Source organism: Thalia democratica, chromosome 4 (assembly GCF_965202585.1).
Source record: "Thalia democratica chromosome 4, ktThaDemo2.hap1.1, whole genome shotgun sequence".
Lineage (NCBI taxonomy): Eukaryota > Metazoa > Chordata > Thaliacea > Salpida > Salpidae > Thalia > Thalia democratica.
In genome coordinates this window covers 22,986,505-23,006,210 of record NC_139168.1, presented here as the reverse complement: position 1 = coordinate 23,006,210, position 19,706 = coordinate 22,986,505, and the positions used below count along the sequence as shown (strand labels likewise).

Here is a 19,706-nt window from a genome sequence, read left to right as displayed (position 1 = left end):
GAATGAAACAAAAAAATATATACTTAAAAGTTCTACTTTTAGTATTTAAAAACAAAACACTCAAATTACTTAGCTCTAGGAGCTGGTGTAAAAAAAAATGTTTCAGTACATAATAGGGCATACAGTTACAACTTATCTAATAGGTTACATCGCTTTGCCTGTTTAATTTAATTTGGGCAACTAACAAAAGTTTAGGAAAAAATCAGTTTTAATTGCTATGAGTCACGAAATGCCAGTCGAAATTGTTCTATTTTAACAAACTATTTTTGTGATTTTTTGAGGAGGTACGAAAAACTTAGGTTAACCCAACACTTTAGATTAAACCAAATATGGATCTCCTGGCTTGTGTTGAACAAAAATAGACATCTGAGCCATTCAAAAAGGGTAAAAAAAAGCTCCAAACTTTCCGAGAAAAAATTATTTTGGATTTTAAAGAAGTTAAACATCAACGAGGCAACTGTAAAACTGATACTAAGCTGCTATGGTAATTACCTAGCATGATATCGCACCAATATCGAGCTAAAGTTATAAAGTTAGCCTTATAATTATTTTTATATACAATGTCTTTTTAATCATAGTTTAAGGCTGAAGCTCAAATATTTTAGCCTGATATGTTTAGTCTAAAGAGATACTTTTTTTAAACAAGCCATGTAAATACATAAATAAGAATTAATTTATAAAAGATAAACTAATGAAATTTAAATACTGTAGTAATTTTCATTTCAACTGTATTATGTAGTTAAACTTTATTAAGAACAAACTTAATACACAAAACTTAAAGCGATAAAAACGCCTTATATTGTAAAATATAAGCAATTAAGTGTTTAAGTTTTCTTAGTTAGTGATATATAAACTTAATTTTAGTTTTGTACATATATAGATTGTTTAGAAAAAAATATCTTTTTAGACTGAACATACTAAGCTAGAATCTTCATCTGATATTTGTGGGACATCATGCTAGATAGTTATCAAAGCCTGTACTAAAGTGACAAACACTTTTAATAAATTACCTAACTGAATATAAAGATTAAATTTACTTATCTGCAACTAGTTGTCTGCTGGCTCTATATACATTTTCAAGTAAACATGATATTTGTTCGAATGTAGATTCAAAGCAAAATTTTTACAAATTGTATGAGTTTTTTAATTTATTTAAACAAAATAGTTTAACCTTTGGAGCAAGCTTGCATTTTTTAGTTATCTTTGAAATTCAATAAAATTGATTACATTATAGTGTAAATTTTAAAATAACATCTTATAAAAATAAATAGTTTTTTGAACTTAAAATATAAATCGACGATTGTAGAACTTGTTACATAGAAAGATGTTTCGGTTAGCACTTATCAACAAAACTAATCATATTTGTGCTATCATCGTTGAAAAAAAAAACAGCATCACTAAACTTAACAATTGTTTTAAGTCTACTTAACCAAAGATAGTAAATTTCAACTGGTAAGTTTTTTATAAGTTTTTTACAAATTTTTAATATAAAAGTCATATTAAATGTTTCGATTTTTGTAAATCAAATAAAGAGATCTCAACTACTAGAGGAAAAGTAATGAATTTATTCTTTCAAGACTTTATTTTACAAACTAAGTTTCGGCTAAAGACCTCGTCAGTGCTTAAATAAAAAGATATGTAACAGTCATTGAAATTACCATTTAAACTATTAGATGAATTAAAATTTTTACTTAAAAACAAATTTAATTTTAATATTAAGATTAAATTTGTGGTAAAGTTAAAATTTTAGTTAAGTTTCAAAATCAATATAAAAACCAAAATAATAAAAATAAGCTATATTTAGCTTTCTTTTTTCTTCTAGTTAGTTTTCAAAGTAAACATTGCTTAAATAAAAATGTAGTTAATAGTACTAAGTGAGCTTTAAGTTGAGATACATTATGATGTACTGCAAATGCTTTGTGGTTTTTTAGCTTTGCCAATATATTGAATTTTTTCCCAGTCTATTTTATAATCTATGTTGTTATTTTTAAGTTTCCAGATGTATTTTGATATTTTATTTTTGTTCGACAGTTGCAAAAAGTTTCTTTTTCTTCATCTTTTTATTATTTTTAAGTATTTTCTCTTATTCCGAATTGTTATAATCGAAAATATTTAAAAACAAAAACTTTTGCCGTTTTTAGCAAAATCGAAAGAGTTTACAAAATTGAACAATAATTGCAGCAATATTTGCTAAATTGTTTGCAGCATTTTTCAAATTCTTTGTTACATTAAAAGCATATTTAAATTGCTAAAGCTTCGTTATTGCTCAATTTCAAGGTTATATGTTTTATTAACTTTATAACCTCAATCCTAAAACGACAAGAAATATCTTAATTTTCTTTCTTTGAAAACATATGATTTACTAAAAAATCAGGTAATTTTGAAAGCGTGCAAACGTTTAAGTTAGTATCAATATATTAAAAGTTTTAACTAAAACAATTGATATTAATCGAAGTTTACAGTTTTGCAACTCCAAATAAACTAACTAAAAAGAACAAAATTCTTTTTTGTACCAACTAGTAAGAATAATTAGTATTCATTTAGTAGCTTGTTTAATTAAAAAACAGTACAAGTAGTTAAACAATTAGATAATTTTTTCAATCACTCTTGCAGCAAATGTGAGTAATGATAAAAGTATTCAAATATGATAAAAGGTATTCGCGTTATTTGCACAAATAACAAGCATTTACAAAACTGAGCAACAATTGCAGCAATTATTTGCTAAACTGTTTGCAGCACTCTTAAATTCCTAATAATTTTTAACAAAGAATTACATTAAATTTTTGTTTAAATTTCCGAAACACTTCGTCATTTATAAAACTTCAAGGTCCAATGGTTTTATAACAATTGAAAAACAGCAATAAATAAAATAATAAACATTTTTAAAAGTTTTCATATCTATAATGTTTACAAAAAATTTGCCTTAAACGCTTACATAGTTTTGTTACGTCAAAAACATTGCTACAAATATAAATTTATGATAAAAGTTGTACAAATATAAGTAATAACTTCATGGCTTTATGTGTAAATTTTTAAGCAGCCTATTTATAGTGATATAAAACTTGATTAAATCTGTAAGCTAAATATTTATATAATAAAGTATATGTTGACTTTAAAAAAATATAATCTTTAGCTATTAACTAGATGCTGCTTATTATATTTGGTAAAATTACCCTGTCAAAATATCGTTTAAAATAAAACAAAGTGTTATACAAAAAATATTGTCTCTGTTAGTTTTTAAAATTAGGTATCGTTTAGTTTTGTTAATAAAACTAATAAAAAAACAAAATTTACTTATGTTACAAATTTTTAAAGCCTATATTTATTTTCAAAAGCTTACTAAAAGGTATTTATTATACTTACAAAAATTTGTTTTCAAACTGATACTTGTGTGAAGAAAAATTAAAGCCTTTACTTTTATTTGTTTCAAAACTCATAACTTTCAAAAAATAAAACGTTCATTTAAAACATGGCAATTATATTAGATAGTTGCATTTGAAAACATTATGATAAACGTGTTTGATAAAACATTGGAAATCAATTAAAGTTAACAGTTTTGCAACTCAATATAAACAAGCTAGGAAGAAGTTTTTAATAAGGTAAAGATATAGTTTGTATCAAAACCAAAATTATTACCGCATTAAGTATTTACTACATACCTTTTAAAAACTAATATAAAAAATGTAGATAAACCTCAAACTTTTATTCAATCTTATAATTTATCGAACTTAAACTACATATATTTTAATAATTAAATGATAAAAAAATAGTACTTGCAGTTTGAAAATTAGACATTTTTAACAACTGTTAATGCAAGAAAAATGTTTAAAAGTATTCAACTATAAAACAAGGTATTGCTGTGTTTAGCAACATCGAAAGAATTTACAAAACTGAGCAATAATTGCAGCAATATTTGCTAAATTGTTTGCAGCATTTTTAACAATAACTGCAGAATTTACATTAATAGCATATTTAAATTCTTAAAAACTTCTTTATTCTACAATTTATATGGTTTTATAAATTTATAAGCTGAAGTATATAGAGACAGAAAATAATAAAATACAATAATATTTGTTTTCTGTTGTTTACAAAAGGTTTACATTAAAAGCTTGCGTAGTTTTTCTGAGTTCTAAATATTTCTATAAATATAACGTCATGATTTCAAAGTTTTATAAGTATAATAAATAATGTCAGATTTACTGTGAATATTTAATAACCAATTTTACTAGTTATGAAGACATCACAATTGATTACACTTATAATCTAAAGAGTTATATAGTAAAAAATATATTAAATTAAAATAAACATAATTTATAAAAGTTATAGCTTTTATTCAGTTGCTTTGCTACTGATTAAATTTGATAAAGTTATCTTGTTAACATCGTATACTATTCAAAATAAAACAAGTATTATAAAAATTTATTCTCTTTATTAGTTCTTGATCTTTGGTATCTTTTAGCTTTAACAATAAAGTTTATATCAAATTACAGTTTTACTTATGAAACAAATTATCAAAGATTAGAATTATTAAACAAACGTTTACCATAAAAGGTGTTTATTAATTGTTTTATACTACTACTAAAATTGTTTTAAAAGTAGCTTTAAATTAGTGATGTACCGGACCCGGATCCAGACTTTTTTGTCAAATTAGAGTCCGGCCGGAACCGAATCCGGATTTTTTTTCAAAATAGGATCCGGACTTTTTTTTCAAATCAGAATCCGGCCGGAACCGGATCCGGACTTTTTTTTCAAATTAGAACCCGGCCGGAACCGAATCCGGACTTTTTTTTTCAAATAAGAATCCGGCCGGATCCAGATATCAGACAAAAATGGCAATATCCGGCCGGACCCGGACCCGGATAGTGAGTCCAGTCCGGTACATCACTAGAAAAAACTTACCTGAGTGAGAATGAGGTTTTAAAAAACTAAAAAAAAAGAACTTTAATCTAATTATAAGTTGAACAGCTAGCCAAAAGGTTTACAAATTAGGTGTTATTTACAATTAAAAATCTGAAATCAAGTTCTTGAACAAAATACACTAGAAAGTTACAAAATATTGAAAACTGGATCAGCTCAAACTCATTCAAAATCTAAAAGAAAACTAGCCTGAGTTTTTATAAAAAACTAAACTAGCCTGAGGCAGTCCAAGATTTTCTAAATTTCCCAAAAATTTTCAAACTAGCAGGGTTGCCGCTGTTTAAGTCAATAAAACTAGCTAGAGTAAGTATAAACAAGCCTGAGTCAGAATGAGGTTTTTTAAAGCTGAAAAAGTTACTTTAATCTATTAATCAGTAGAACAGCTAGCAAAAGTTGACAGTTTGGTAGTAAAGTTGTGGACTGATTGTGGTACACTTAACTTATTAGTACTACCCATCATAATTAAATCCTACCTTACTTAATTAATATCTAAAAAATACTAAATTCTAACTGAGACTACTTTCTATAACCAGACACGACAGTTTTAAGTGTAAATCTTTTATATAAAACACAACAAGAAATACTAGCATATACAAAATTATTAATTACTTTCGTAACACTTTAAAAACTGGAAGCTATCTAAATCTTCTTTAAATGAAACAGTGAGCAATAATAGTTGAATCTATATTTGCATGAAAATATTAAAGCTTTTACTTTCCTTTCTTTAAAAACTTATGACTTACTTACAATTCATGTGATGTGGATAGCGTGAAAACGCTTAATTTTGTTTAAAAGTCAATATATTAAGAGTGTTAGCTAAAACGCTTGGTACTAATCAAAGATCACAGTTTTGCAACTCTAAATAAACAAACTGAAAAGAATAAAAACATTTTTCTACTAACTAGTATTCATTTGATGTTTTTAATCACTTGTTTTTTTAGTGTAGATGTAGAAAACAATAAACTTGTTTTCTTAAAAATAGTAGAAGAAGCTAAAAAACTGGATAATTTTAGTAATTGTTGGAGGAAATATGAAATATTTTTAAAAGTGTTCAAATTTGATAGAAGTTATTCGTGTTATTTGCACACGTAGAAGCACTTAAAAAACTGAGCAATGATTGCAGCAACGTTTGCTAAATTGTTTGCAGCATTTTAAAATTCCTTGTAATGTTTAACAAAAAAATTACGTTGAAAGCTTTTTTACATTCCTAAAACGCTTCGTCATTCTAAAAACTTCAAGGTTAAATGGTTTTCAGTTAGTAAATAAGCTGAAACTTCAAAACGACATAAGTTAATTGTTAGACACATTTTTTACCAAACGCATACATGATAAACCAAACAAAATAAATAAAACAATCTTAAGGTAGATCTTTGAAGTTTTTTATCCTAATATTAAATAAATTTGTACTATTTAAATGAAACTACCGATTTTTAAGTCTTGTTAAGTATAGATGGTAGTCTAAAGTAGTAAAATGTTTATAGGTATATCATTTATATATAAATTAACAATAAAAAGTAATTTTAATGTTATATCATATAGTTAGTTTTTTTTATGCTGGATTAGCGTTTTTATTTTTTGATAGACAATTTTAACTTTTAATTTTTTTAATTAATCACAAAGGATAAAAGAAAACTTAAGTTCGTAAAGTTTATTATTTAGAATGATTTCAAGTGTTATAAGAGGATTAAAATTGTCTTTCTTAGTTTTCAATACTTTTATCGTTAAATCCCTGACTAAAGTATTTATTAATTAATATTATAAACTAATTTTTTAAATTACTTTAGAATAAATATGTTAAACAAAAAGTTATTAAGGAAAGCCTATTATTAATTGGGGACTTAAACACATTCCTTAACTAATATCTTAACTAACTGTTACTGGTTAATTTATTGTAGCACTAGGTTATAAAAGCTTGAAAACAGGCTCTAAATTTAAATATTACCAAGCAATACTTTTCTCGAAAAGTCGTTTTATTACGAATATTACAATAAAATACGACATCACAGGTTGATTTTAATTAAAATGCTTTAATTTTAGTACAAAATTTTAGTTGCGTATTAAACAAGAAAAGCGTACTTAAAAAGTGCAAACTCAAGCTGAAGATTACTGTAGTTTAGGTGGTTTAGAACTTGAATTACATTTTTTTTACTTAATAGAATTAACTGATTTCATTACTTTTGCTTTCAATTTTTAAAAGTCAAACCAATTTCAAATAAATTTGAAACGTTTGTAAAAGTTCAATGTTTTGCTTAACAATGGTTTGTTTGCACGATTGAAGCGTTCGAGAATTTCTGCAACAATTGCAGCGGTGATTGCAGCGGTTTAAATTTTGTTGCAAAATTTACCAAAAGCATACACATCTATAAAAAACGTAAATTTCTAAAATTTTGTTCAATACCAAGGTTATGAATTTAAGTTGAAATAAAACAAAACAAAAAGTAAACAACAAACCATACTTCTAATACGGCATAAAAACGTATTGTTTTTAACCAGTTATTTTTTCCAAAAAAAATTATAAAAAACAACAACAAAAAAAAAAATTTTAATAAATTTATATCAATTAAGTATAATAATCAGTAAAGTTAAATCAACAGATAAAATTTTAAGTTGTCTGTCGTGAAAACTGTTTTTAACGGCTAACTTTTTTAGTTTAGTTTAAACATTTATCATTGTTAATTCTTATAATACAAAAGTTTTTCAAATTTAAAAGTTTACTGATGTTTTTCAAACACTTTATGCTAATACCATTAAACAAAAACTAAAATTATAAAAGTATACAATAATTAGAAGTTTCTGCATACAAGTTTGTGTCACATTTTGTTAATATCTATGAGGTATGAATTCAAAAGTTTTTAAAAAACTAGAATGAAAAACTGTATCGGAGTAAAACTGTATATGTATTTCAGAAAAAAATATCCCTGATTTAGAAAACCATGTTTTTTGATAAATATGAAATATTTAAAAATTTTTTGTCTAGATAAACTACTAAACAGTTTTACTTAAATAGTTGTTAAAAAGTGAAAATAAGTTCTTTAAATCAATATTAACAAACTGAAAAAGATTGTTATTTAGAAAAAAATTTAAGGTAAAATTATTTAGTTTATAAAAATAAAATCTATAACAAGCCTAACAAGGAATTATTTTAGTAAACTAATTTTAATAAATATTAAAAAATTTATACTGTGCATTAAAAACGCTTTTAACAAATTTGTATAATTTGCTTGAATTCAATGTTTTTTAAAAAAGTAGTTTAATTAAAGTTTTCTTGAATTTAGTTAAAAAGTTTAACAAGTTTTAACTTTTGAAATAGAAATATATTTACTGTTACAAAAAATTCAGCTCTACAATGAAATTCGCGTAAGTATTCGCGTTATTTTCACAATAGAAAACTTTACAAAACTGAGCAACAATTGCAGCAATAATTTGCTAAATTGTTTGCCGCACTTTTAAATTCCTTGTAATGTTTCACAAAAAATCACATTAAAGTCTTGTTTAAATTCCTAAAACGCTTCGTCATTTCTAAAACTTCAAGGTTAGATGGCTTAAAATTTCCTATAAAAGCTGGAACTTACAAAAGAATGGATATCATAAAATCAGCTGCTAGCTCACTTATGAATAAAATTATAGTTTTATTCATATTCATAACTCTAATTTTTAGCAAGATAGGATAGAAAATATAATAATATTGTACTATTCTAAAGGCATAAGCTTTTTTTTGTTTGTTACTTCTACAAACTAATAGGTAGTTCAGTTTAATGAATTTAGTTTTATTATCATTAGCTGTGTATCGTACATTTAAATATTTAAATATTTCAAGTTTATAATTTCAACTGATGTTATTAGAAAGTTATGGTGAAAATGAAAGTACTTATTAGTAGAAATTAATTTTTTACATTACTAAAATATAATAAAATTTTTTTTTATTATACTTAAAAACATTAATAAAATAATTTCCATATTGCTTACAAATATGTTTACAATTTGTAGTTCAATAAGTTTATTAATGAGTTTTGAAAAAGTATATAAATTAAAGCAATGTATATAACATAGTTTATAATTGTTAAAATAGAATTGTTTAACAATAACTTATTTTATTTTGAATAAAAAGTAGTTTTAAAACATTTTTTTTATAAATTATAAACTATGTTATATACATTGCTTTTATTTAAATATTTTTTTAAAATTTATTAAAAAATCTATTTAAAAAAACTTTACCACGTTAACTTAAAGAGCTGTTATCAAATAAAACTTATATTTTATCTTAAAATTAAAAAGTAAGTTTTAAATGTCTGTTTTAGTTGAAAAAGTACTTTAAAATAAATTGGTTAATAAAATTAGGGTTAGGAATTTTAAAATATTCTAACGTAATAAACATTTTTTTAATAATTATTTTGTTTTATAAGATATTGCATTTAATCTTTCTTTTTTGATAAACAAATATGTATTTGAATATGATAATTTTAAACTGATATAAACTTTTTCGACTAATGACCAATTTAAAACCGATTTAGTAATCCTAAAAAACTTGCTTAACTATAAAAAATGTCAAATTTTGTACCGATTTTGAAATTTTTTTTTTGGTTTTTTAAGTAAACTAATATAAACAAAAAAAAAACTAAAGAAATAAAATAAGCATTTATAAAATACTTAAATACTAGTTGCTTAAATAAGTCATAAGTTTTTAGGTGAAACCTTCAAATATTATTAATCATACCACTAGAAAAATTTCAACTGTAATAACACTTTTTAAGACTTAAACTCTAAACTACTAGATTATTTTATGTTTTAAATATTTATTAGAAAACTATTACACATTCATTGGTAACTACTAATTATTTTATAAACATAAACTTAATGTAAAAATTGTTTTTTTTTATAAAATTTATTCTTAAAATGGCTTTTAAAGTAGTAAAATGTCTGTTATAATTGAAATAAATTAATCAATTCATTAAAGCAATTAAAAATATATACTTTTGTAGATGTATGATGTAATGCAATATACTACTGTATAATCGTTTATTACAAAATAACAGTAATGATCTGTGCGTATTTGTTTACTTTGTTCTAAATTAATATTTTAATTACAAACTTCAATAGAAATTAAACAAGTGTACAACAGTTTAAACGTATTTTCAAATGTAAATTTACAAAAATATTAATGTAAGGTAAGAGTAAAACAATGAAATTACAGTATATACATATTTAACAGTAACAAAGTTTAGTTTCTGTAACAGAAAAATAAATTACTTAAAGCGTTTGTAATAAGTAAAGTATTTGATTTTTGTAGATAACAAAAAAAAAAATTTGAAACTAAGTTTTAGTTAACAAGAGGCAGTTTTTCGTTTTTATTTGTTTCGTGCTTAAGCTAATATTTATTAGCATTCTCAGCTTCAGTTATAAGCAGAAAAATTTCAAGTTTTTGTTTGAGGGAATATATTAGGTTGCACAGTTGTTTGCAAATGTCTGCAATTACTTGTTTAAAATCCTTAATGTAGATAATGTTGAATTAAAAAGTACAGTACTTAAGTTTCAAACTATCTAAAGATAGTGACTAATCTACTAGTAAACTTCTTTATTGCAAATCTTTTTATTTGAATATAGCCTAGTGCTGTTAAAACTTAACAATTTTTCCAAAATGTAACTAAATTAACTTACTTTTTAAACGAAACTAACTTAGTTTTAAAACTTTTTAAACAGAGATTTATCAATTTTTTATTAATATATTAAATTAAAAAAACGGCCAACTCAAATTAGCTTTAAGTTAAACTTTTACGTTTAAAGCAAATCATATTGTATATTTAAAACTCAAAAGCCTTGTTAACGGTCGTTGCTAAAGTAATTTATTTATAAAAAATTTCAATTAAAGTTTAACATAGCATATGTATAAGGTTTAACTATCAATTTTTCGTAAACACATAAAAAAAGGCTTAATTATTCAAGTTTTTAAGGGTTTAACAATGTAAAAGTGTTTAGTTAAAAGAAACTTTCTTAAAAGTGTAATAAATTCAATAATATTTGTTATTAAAGCAAGTCATAGAGACTAAAATCTTATCTAGATACAACATACAGACGTACATTTTTTGTAAACCAATATTATATTATTTGAAAGTACTTTACAAAACATAGAATTTTTTTATATCGATGTAAAAATAATTTAAAATAACTTTTTGTACCTTACTGAAGTTAGTTAACATTTTTTAGTTCAAAAATAATTAAGCACTCTTAAAATTGTTTTTTATATTTTTTAGTTGTAAGTTTGTGTTTATATTAAGACTACACAATCAAATCATATAAACTTTGTTTATACTATGAAATCAGCCTAAATCGGCTATGCATGTTGTGCTCAAAAATTACTTATGTTCAAAGTACACTATATTGAAATCAAAGGCGATCAGTGTGGTGTAAACAAAATAGTTAAAGAACATAAAAAAAGCTTGTTTTTTTATCTACCGACATTTATAACCACTGCTTCTTTTTTTTAAGTCTTTTGTAGAAAGATGACTGACTTTTGTTGAGGCTATTAGCAAGCTCTTCCAACTGATTCGTGCTGACACTCAAGCAGCTTAGATCATGCTTGAACACACAACTTTTGCCAGCTTATGTGCCCGCCAACTCTCGCTGTACAACAGAGGCTCTCGGAATCGTTGCCAACTTTCATAAAATGACCGAGCCAGAGAAGCCTGCGCTGGCTGAGAGTAAACATAGTGGTGAGACCAGCTCGTTACTTTTCTCCTTGATTTGTTTCCATGTAATTCTAAGGATACGAATAAGGTATTGTAAGATGAAATTTTCTCCTGTTTTTTCTCCTGCACACTCGACACGAGGTAACTGTTTAAGGATTTTATTTCAAAGTACTTCGTACACAAACACAATGAATGTTAATCTTTGCGCGAACTCTTAGTTTTTATTCTCCGAAGCTTCTGTTGTTAGGCAGGCGAACATGCCTGAAGCTTTGACAAAGCAACAACGGCTTTCTGTTTGCAACGATGCACTTGCCGAACCAATTGAACTCAGTGGATAGAATTTTTTCATAGTGAGTTACAAGTGAAGCATTGTTAGCAAACAGGAGGTCACGTGGTGCGAAACTTCTTCACCTCTTAGATGCGCCATCTCAGGCGACCATCAGTTCTGGTGTGGAGCTTTAATCCCATACCCGGCAACCTGAATGCGCTTTTAACTGAAACTTAAAAGAAATTTTCTTAATGAGTTGAGCAAACTATGCTTTAAATAATTTTAATTTGAAATGAGTCAGAAAAGCTTCCTTTGTATTGGATGGTTGTCGTTGTTGTGTTTGTTTGAAAATATTTAACAATTTGAAAAAACTTGGAGGACGCTCAGTCTTTAAAATGAGATCTGCAGTACTTTTTAACAATATACATCAAAAGCTTAGTAGTTTCGATAAAGTGTTGTACAAAAAATTGCATTTGTCTTGTAGTTGTCGTACAGAGAAATCAACACCAGCGGTATAACGTTTAAACCTGAATTCAAATTGCAATTCGGCATGTATTCTTTCAGCTAGATTCTCCAGTAATGAAAATATAAAAACAAGAAAAAGTTTAGCTAAGAAGGCAAACTTCTGTGTGGTTGTTGCAATTTAAAGAAAACAGTTCTTTATGAAAATGACCTTTCTTAGCACTATGCTCGAGTAGTGGCACCATACCTTTTCTCCGATATTTGAATAAAGTTTGAATTCCAAGGTGAAACAAGACATGTAACAAGGTGAAGTTGTAGTTGTTGCTGATGCAGAAGGATCTCACTATTTACAATGACTTGCGGTATGAGTGGCATCATCGTTGCTGTTTGAACAAACAACAGCGTAACTGAGCAGCACAAGACTGCCTGCGAAACAACAATTTTCTGATCTGAGATTTGCAGGAACATCCGGATTACGGGTTTAAGAAATTCAACCTGAAATTTGCGCGGGTAATGCCACGCAGTATTGGTCACATTAGTGGCTATGGTGAACTGCGGTGGAGGTTTACTAGAAAGTAGTTTAGCACCATATAGACTGCAGGGGGGTTTATAATCAGGGTCCATGGTAGATATAGCTTTGAGTCTAAGATAATTTCAATCAATAATAAAATCAAGACAAGCAGCAATGTTAAATAACAAATTTATTCAGTTATAAAACCAATACAAATAAAAACAAATCTAGACAATTGACAAATTAACCAAACAAAAAACTTAGCAGTTAAGTAATTAAAATTAATATAAGCCTTAATTAATTTGTATATAACAACAGTTAAAATTTTTCTTTGTTCAAACTGAAAAAAAATAACTGCTGGGTTCAAATTAAGTACTCAAAGCCAAACATACAACCTTTGTTCCAATAAGCAGTAAATTCAAATACGAACCAGCTACAAATGAACTTCTTCAATTACTCAGAGCCAAGTATACAACCTGTGTTCCAATAAGCAGTGAACTGACTGCAAGCAAGTTATTAGATTTTTTTCTACCTTAAAAACAACGTCAGCAACAATGCATTTTATATTTAATTACAAGTGACTTGCAATTAGCAAGTTTGTTGATTAATGATTGACCGTTCAGTTTCATTTCGACAATCATGAAACTACTTATTATCAAGATACATTGCATCACAAATCTATCCAAGTGTTTAAAACTCATCTTTTTATTTAATTTTTCATAAAGGTTCCTTTAAATTCCCAAAGCTTTCAATTGGCCGAAATCATGAACAAAAGTATTTGTGATGGGCGAAGGTTTTGCAGAGCTAGTGCCGCATCAGTTCTAACTCCTATTAGAATAATATTTACGAAATAGTTCAGTGAAATCAGTTATGCATTTTTGAGAAAAATAGTAATACTTATGAAAAAGCTTGGAAATGTATTTAATATACATAATTTCACAGTCTTTTAAAATGAAATTAGTGGCTTAAAATGACAACTACTAGTAATAAATTACTTTTACTATTAATAATTTCACAGCCATTTAAAATAAAATTAGAGGTTTAAAATTACTGCCTATTTGTAATAAAATATTTCTACTAATTATAACTACACGGCTAGTTAAAATAAAGTCATTCATTTTAAATATTATTTAGTTGCAATACTAGTTTAAATTCACCACCGTTTAAATGAAGTAAGGCGTTAAAATTGACCACCTATTTATAAAGATAGTTGTTTACTAACTCAATTTCACAGTCATTTAAAATGAAATTAGTCTTTTTACTGTTCTCACTTCTCGCCCACCTCCTATGCGACGGGCAGCTTTCCAACTTGGGCGAGTGCCAAATGCGGACCACCTTCCACTGCGGCGGGGACGAAACCCCAACAAGCGGCGGTCTCCCTTCCCGCGGTCTGCCCGGAAAGCGCGGCCAGAAAGGAGAGAACGGAGCAGACGGGGAGAGGGGAATCACCGGAGAAACCGGCAAGCAGGGCGTGAAAGGTCGGTTGAAATTTGTTTTAGTTTTAGCCATTTTAAAAGTATTTTTTTACACACATGTGTATTTGATATTTTACAGATATGTTTTCAACTTACTTTTATATTCTAAGAACTTAAAATTTTTTTTGATATTTTTTAAGTTTTGGTTAATACGATATAGTTTAATGTTTGTTCTCTAATATTGTTTTTTTATATTAATGTATACTTGGTAGTCTTGTGTTTTTAAACTAATGTGTTGTATTCTAAATAGCTTTTAAGCCTTTTTTGTTCTTTATTACGCTTCGATTTAAAAGTATATATAAAATATATGATTTTAAATAATATATTATAACTAAATCAGGAATAAAGATTATTTAATTAAGTTATTAAAATTTAGTTAAGTAAAATAATTTATTATTTAAATACATTTTCAAATCTCTAAGAAGAATTATGATTAGTTAGGTCTATCTTTATTTGTAAACCTTTACACTATACTCTACTTTGTTATGATGTCATTTAGCCTGATCATAAATACAAAGACAAATAAGTTGTTGATAATTTTAGAATTTTTTTTGTTTTTAGGTGAGCCTGGTGTAGACTACAACATTACCGAAATAGAACATCTAAAACACGAAAACAAGAAAATAAAAAAGAAGTTGCATGTTTTTAGTAACCACACAGAACATTTAGAGCGTGAATTGAAACAGCTAAAAGAAGAGCAGCAAAATTTGACTCATGACCATAAAATACTGTATAAAAACCACAACCAATTGAAGAATCTTATTTATACATATATGGGAGGTTGTTTTAAATGTTTAGCATTCACATCCATAATCATAATTGAAAGTTAGAAAGTTGTCATTTTTTATAAGGTTTTATTTTGTTAAACATTTTTTACACTATGTATACAATTATGAAACTAAACAAACCTTTTAAAAGAATGAAAGTTACTTTACTACTAGTTATATGTAATATATATACACATATTTTGATTATATATATGTATACTAATCAAAATTTTAAGTTGTAAAAAAAAGATATTGAAACATTCTCATCTCTAGGAAAGCCTTGTGCTGTAGATGACATTGAAATCAAGAATGGAAGTTTAAGTGACATTATAGGCAATCTTATCCCAACCGGTACAAAAATATCTGTCGTTTGCGACCCTGGTTACCGACTTGGAGAAGAAAATCCAGTTTGCCAAGACGGAACATTTTCAAAAACAAGCAAAGTTATAGATATTTGCGAACGTTTGTAACTTTATTGTTTTAGGTTTAAACAACTATAAGAATTTTGATAAATCTTTTATTAACACAGATTTACAAACGAAAGATCTATACCAAAAAATTAAAAACTAAATAGTAATCAACTTGGCTACATAAGCTAGGTTTTGTAAAGTTGGTTTACTTTAAGTTAAAATTTCTAACAAATTTAAAGATAGACATACTTTTCAAAACTTGTTAATATTTTTTAGTTACTAGAGACTCGTAAGTTTCAAATTGATAAAAACAGTTTTTTTGTAAAATACATTTTATACAATAAGATATATCAGACACACAATTTAAACAAAACTAGATATATTTCGAGCAATTCTCATCCGTTGAGTACAAAGCTAGCAATAGATAAGATTTTAAAAACTTATATAGTAACCAAGTAATCAAAAAATCATAAAGTAATCAAGAGTTTAATAAATAACAAAATCAGTTAGTAACGAATAAAATCATTTAGGTTTACTTACATTATAATTAATCTACAGTAAAACAAACATAAATAAAATGAAAAATTCTTATAAAATGTTACGAAAATAAAGAAACAGTAGAGTCAAAAATTTTTTGATTACATAAAACGGGTTTCCTTAACAAATTACAAGTAGTTTCTAATTTGGTCAAATCAAAAACATTACTACAAGTAATAATAATCTTAAATCTATTCAGATTATAACTGTTTGCTCATATTGAATTATTAACCAATTGTTCTGCAATGGATAAACGATTAGATGCATTTAAAACCTTGACCGGTATATAATATTTCGTTTTTGAAAAACATAAGTATTTCTATTTTATATAAACAGAATTATATATGATTTTATTTAAATTTTGTGTCTTGTGTATATTTATTGTATAATTGCTGGTCACTTATGTTCAAAAAATTTTTACTCATTCTCAGCATTTAAGTATACAAAAGTAATTTCTAGTTAGAGGGCTGTAATTATTTTCCAAATTAATTTTTTTTAATGTTTTTAAACCTAACATTTAATTTCGTTATAGAAGCATTTAAAGACATAAAAACGTTTTATCATTTTCAAAAACAACTAAATATATCAATTAACAACACTCATAAATTTACTTGACTTAACAAGAAAATATTGATAAACAATTTATTACTTTTTTTATTTGATTTTCAGCTGTACGTGATTGTAATGACGTCAAGAAATCCAACTCCGACGCTCAAAATGGTGTTTATACTATAAAACCCTTTGAAGATGTTACACAAAAGTTAGAAGCTTTTTGTCAGTTCGACTCTGATAACAATGGGTGGACAGTCAGTTTTCTAGAAAATCACTTTTAAGTGTACTATTTTTTATGATTCAACCTTTTTTTTTACTAAAAATAAAACCGAACCATTTGAAAATCTCATTTTAATTTTATTTATTGAAAATTACACTAAACTGCGTAACTGCCTAGTTTTTTTTTAAGCGTTGAACATTATTACTTTTGTATAAGAATATAAAATTAATGTTAATTCTTTGTATAATTTTGTACACTTGTAAACAAACAGTAGCAACTCATTACATAACTTTGTACACTATTTTTAAAACGTTTATCATGTTACCTTGTTCCCAGGTCTTACAAAAAAGGTCAGACTCGTCAACGAGCTTCAAAAGAAATTGGTCGGATTACGTCACGGGGTTCGGTGAGAAAACAGGAAATTACTGGCTCGGTTTGTTTATCATTAGTGTATTTCGTCTGTAAATTACCACAATTTAACTGTTTGTTACATAAAATAAAGTTGAGCAGTTTGTTTATTGGTTTACTTTAATATATATAAATTTCATTTGTATATTGTTACAACAAAACTGTATTTGATGATGAACGTGTAGTTGATTAAAATTAAATTTTATTAAGTTATTGAAATTTCAATATATATACAAATATATATTTTAATATTGTACCATAGAACTAAAGTTTAATTAATTAAAAGGGTTAGAGAACATGTACGCACTTCTGAAAGAAAGAGATTTCGTGCTTAGAATTGAGCTTGAAAAACTTAATGGAGAAACTGCATACGCCGAATATGAGTTAGAATTTTTTAATTTCAAACACAAATAAAAAATATAAATTGAAAAAAACTAGGTTGTTAAACTTTATAAGTATAAATTAGTACTTACTTATAAAATTCGATTATACTAAAAAATGTCATTTTACAGAAAATTTAAACAAAATAAAATTTACACAAAACAAAACTTACAGATATATGGGTTAAAAATTAATATTTGCTGTACTTCATTGATAAAACTAAAAGTTATTTTTGCTATAAATTCAATATTCTTCCAAGTATTTATTTTCGTCTCGTATATTTAATAATCTTACATAATATTGCACCAGTACTGAATTTTACAGTTCATACCAACTTTCTCGTTTGATTCTATTTAACTTGGTAACTTGTAGCATTAAATGAGGAACAAAATATTGGGAGAGTTAATAAAATTGTTTAACATTCCGTTTTAATGGTTTTATTTTTTTAGTGAGTTTTACCTGGGAAGTGAATCTGAGAAGTTTACTTTACATATTGGCCAGCACTCAGGAACTGCCGGTAAACATTTTTATTTGTTTTTAATTTTTCGTACAACTCAAAGCAATTTTTGTTCTATAGTTTAAAATATGGTTTATCAACAAAGTTTTTTTTTACGTTTCTTTATAAGGGTTTTTTCTCAAAATAAAGTTGAATTGGTAAACTATGATTATAAGAATAATTATTTAAGAAAATTATTTTATTTTTATACAACAGGCGATTCGCTGGCTCACCACAATGGAATGAGATTTTCCACCGAAGATCAGGACAATGACCGAAGTTCAGGTAAGTATTATATTGCGTAGTTATGAAATAACAATTCAATATACTCAAATTCTATTGTATTTAAACTCATAAAGTTATTGGGGTTTTCAGATTAAACAATAAACAATTTGATTTAACTAATAAACCATTTACTGATTTTTACTTTAAATAACATTTTAATTGAAACCATGTTACTAAACTCCTTCATTTGCTTAAACATTTTTAAATGAAATCGTGCCACCGTTTACGGTTTAAAGTTTTTAGAAACAAAAGACAATCACTTTAAAAGAAAACTTTTATACTATTTGATTTTTTTTTAAAGATTTTCCACTTTAAAACATTTAAATCAAACCTTTCCTTTATTCAAAATATTTTAAAGGAAATTGCGCCACCAAGTATGGAGGTGGAGGATGGTGGTTTAAGAATTGCCATTATTCCAACTTAAACGGGGAATACCAAGACCCGAGTAAGAATGATTACAAAGGATTGAGGTGGCACCATTTCAATAGAAGGCATTCCCTCAAAACTTCAGTTATGATGGTGAAGAGAAAAAACTAATATTTTTATTTGTGTGCCTTTTTAACAGTTTAAATATTTTTACTTTTAAATAATACCTTTTTGCAAACTTTTATAACATTGGTTTCGTATATGTGTAATTGAATACATACTTGTTTTACATTAAATAGTTTTACTACAATTGTTAATTATGTAGTATTTGTAATTAGCTTGTTTAAAATAAATGTTTACAACTTGTAAGTAGATTGCAATTAGTTTTTCAATTTAAATTTTTTTTCTGATTAACTTTTCAGTTTTTCAAATGATTTAGTTTGATAGAAAATGTCTTTTGTAATATATACTATTAGTTTTTCCTTTAAACATCGTAAATATTTTAAGTGTAGCAATAAATATTGAACTTAAAAAAATTGTCGAGTTTGTTATTATAAGTCTAATTAACTCTCTATATGAAGTTTTAAAATAAAGAAAAGAAGTAAATAGTATTATTCATCATTAAATTTATTTCATATAATTGACTAACTTAAGCTATAAAATAAATTTCAATAGCAAAGTTCAAAAATATAATGGTTCAATGTTTTCAATAGATTTCATCAAATAATTTTAAAGCTTTGAAAAGCAGACAAAACAAAACTAAATGAAAAAATACTTCAATACAATATTTATGTTTAAACTAAAACTAAGTTTTTTTTGAAACAACATAATACCTATACTTGTAATCTAAAAAGCACTTTAAAATACTGTCTACCCTAAATCATTACAAAAGTAAAGTTGTATATAAGTACAAATGCAACAGAAATTCATACAAAAACCCAAAAAGAGTATTCAAATACGTCATAACA

At 25.8% G+C, this 19,706-nt stretch overlaps 1 protein-coding gene across 1 annotated transcript; it reads left to right on the top strand.

Moving 5' to 3' along the window:
• Positions 1 to 14,083: 14,083 nt before the first annotated feature.
• Positions 14,084 to 19,006, top strand: LOC145834815 (angiopoietin-1-like). The gene is made up of 9 exons (XM_082942325.1): positions 14,084 to 14,319; positions 14,878 to 15,096; positions 15,357 to 15,545; positions 16,700 to 16,836; positions 17,139 to 17,235; positions 17,497 to 17,593; positions 18,041 to 18,108; positions 18,304 to 18,372; positions 18,731 to 19,006. The coding sequence occupies exons 1-9, from the start codon at positions 14,085 to 14,087 to the stop codon at positions 18,907 to 18,909; spliced, it is 1,290 nt and encodes a 429-aa protein (XP_082798451.1). The 5' UTR covers position 14,084; the 3' UTR covers positions 18,910 to 19,006.
• The last annotated feature ends 700 nt before the right edge of the window (positions 19,007 to 19,706 follow it).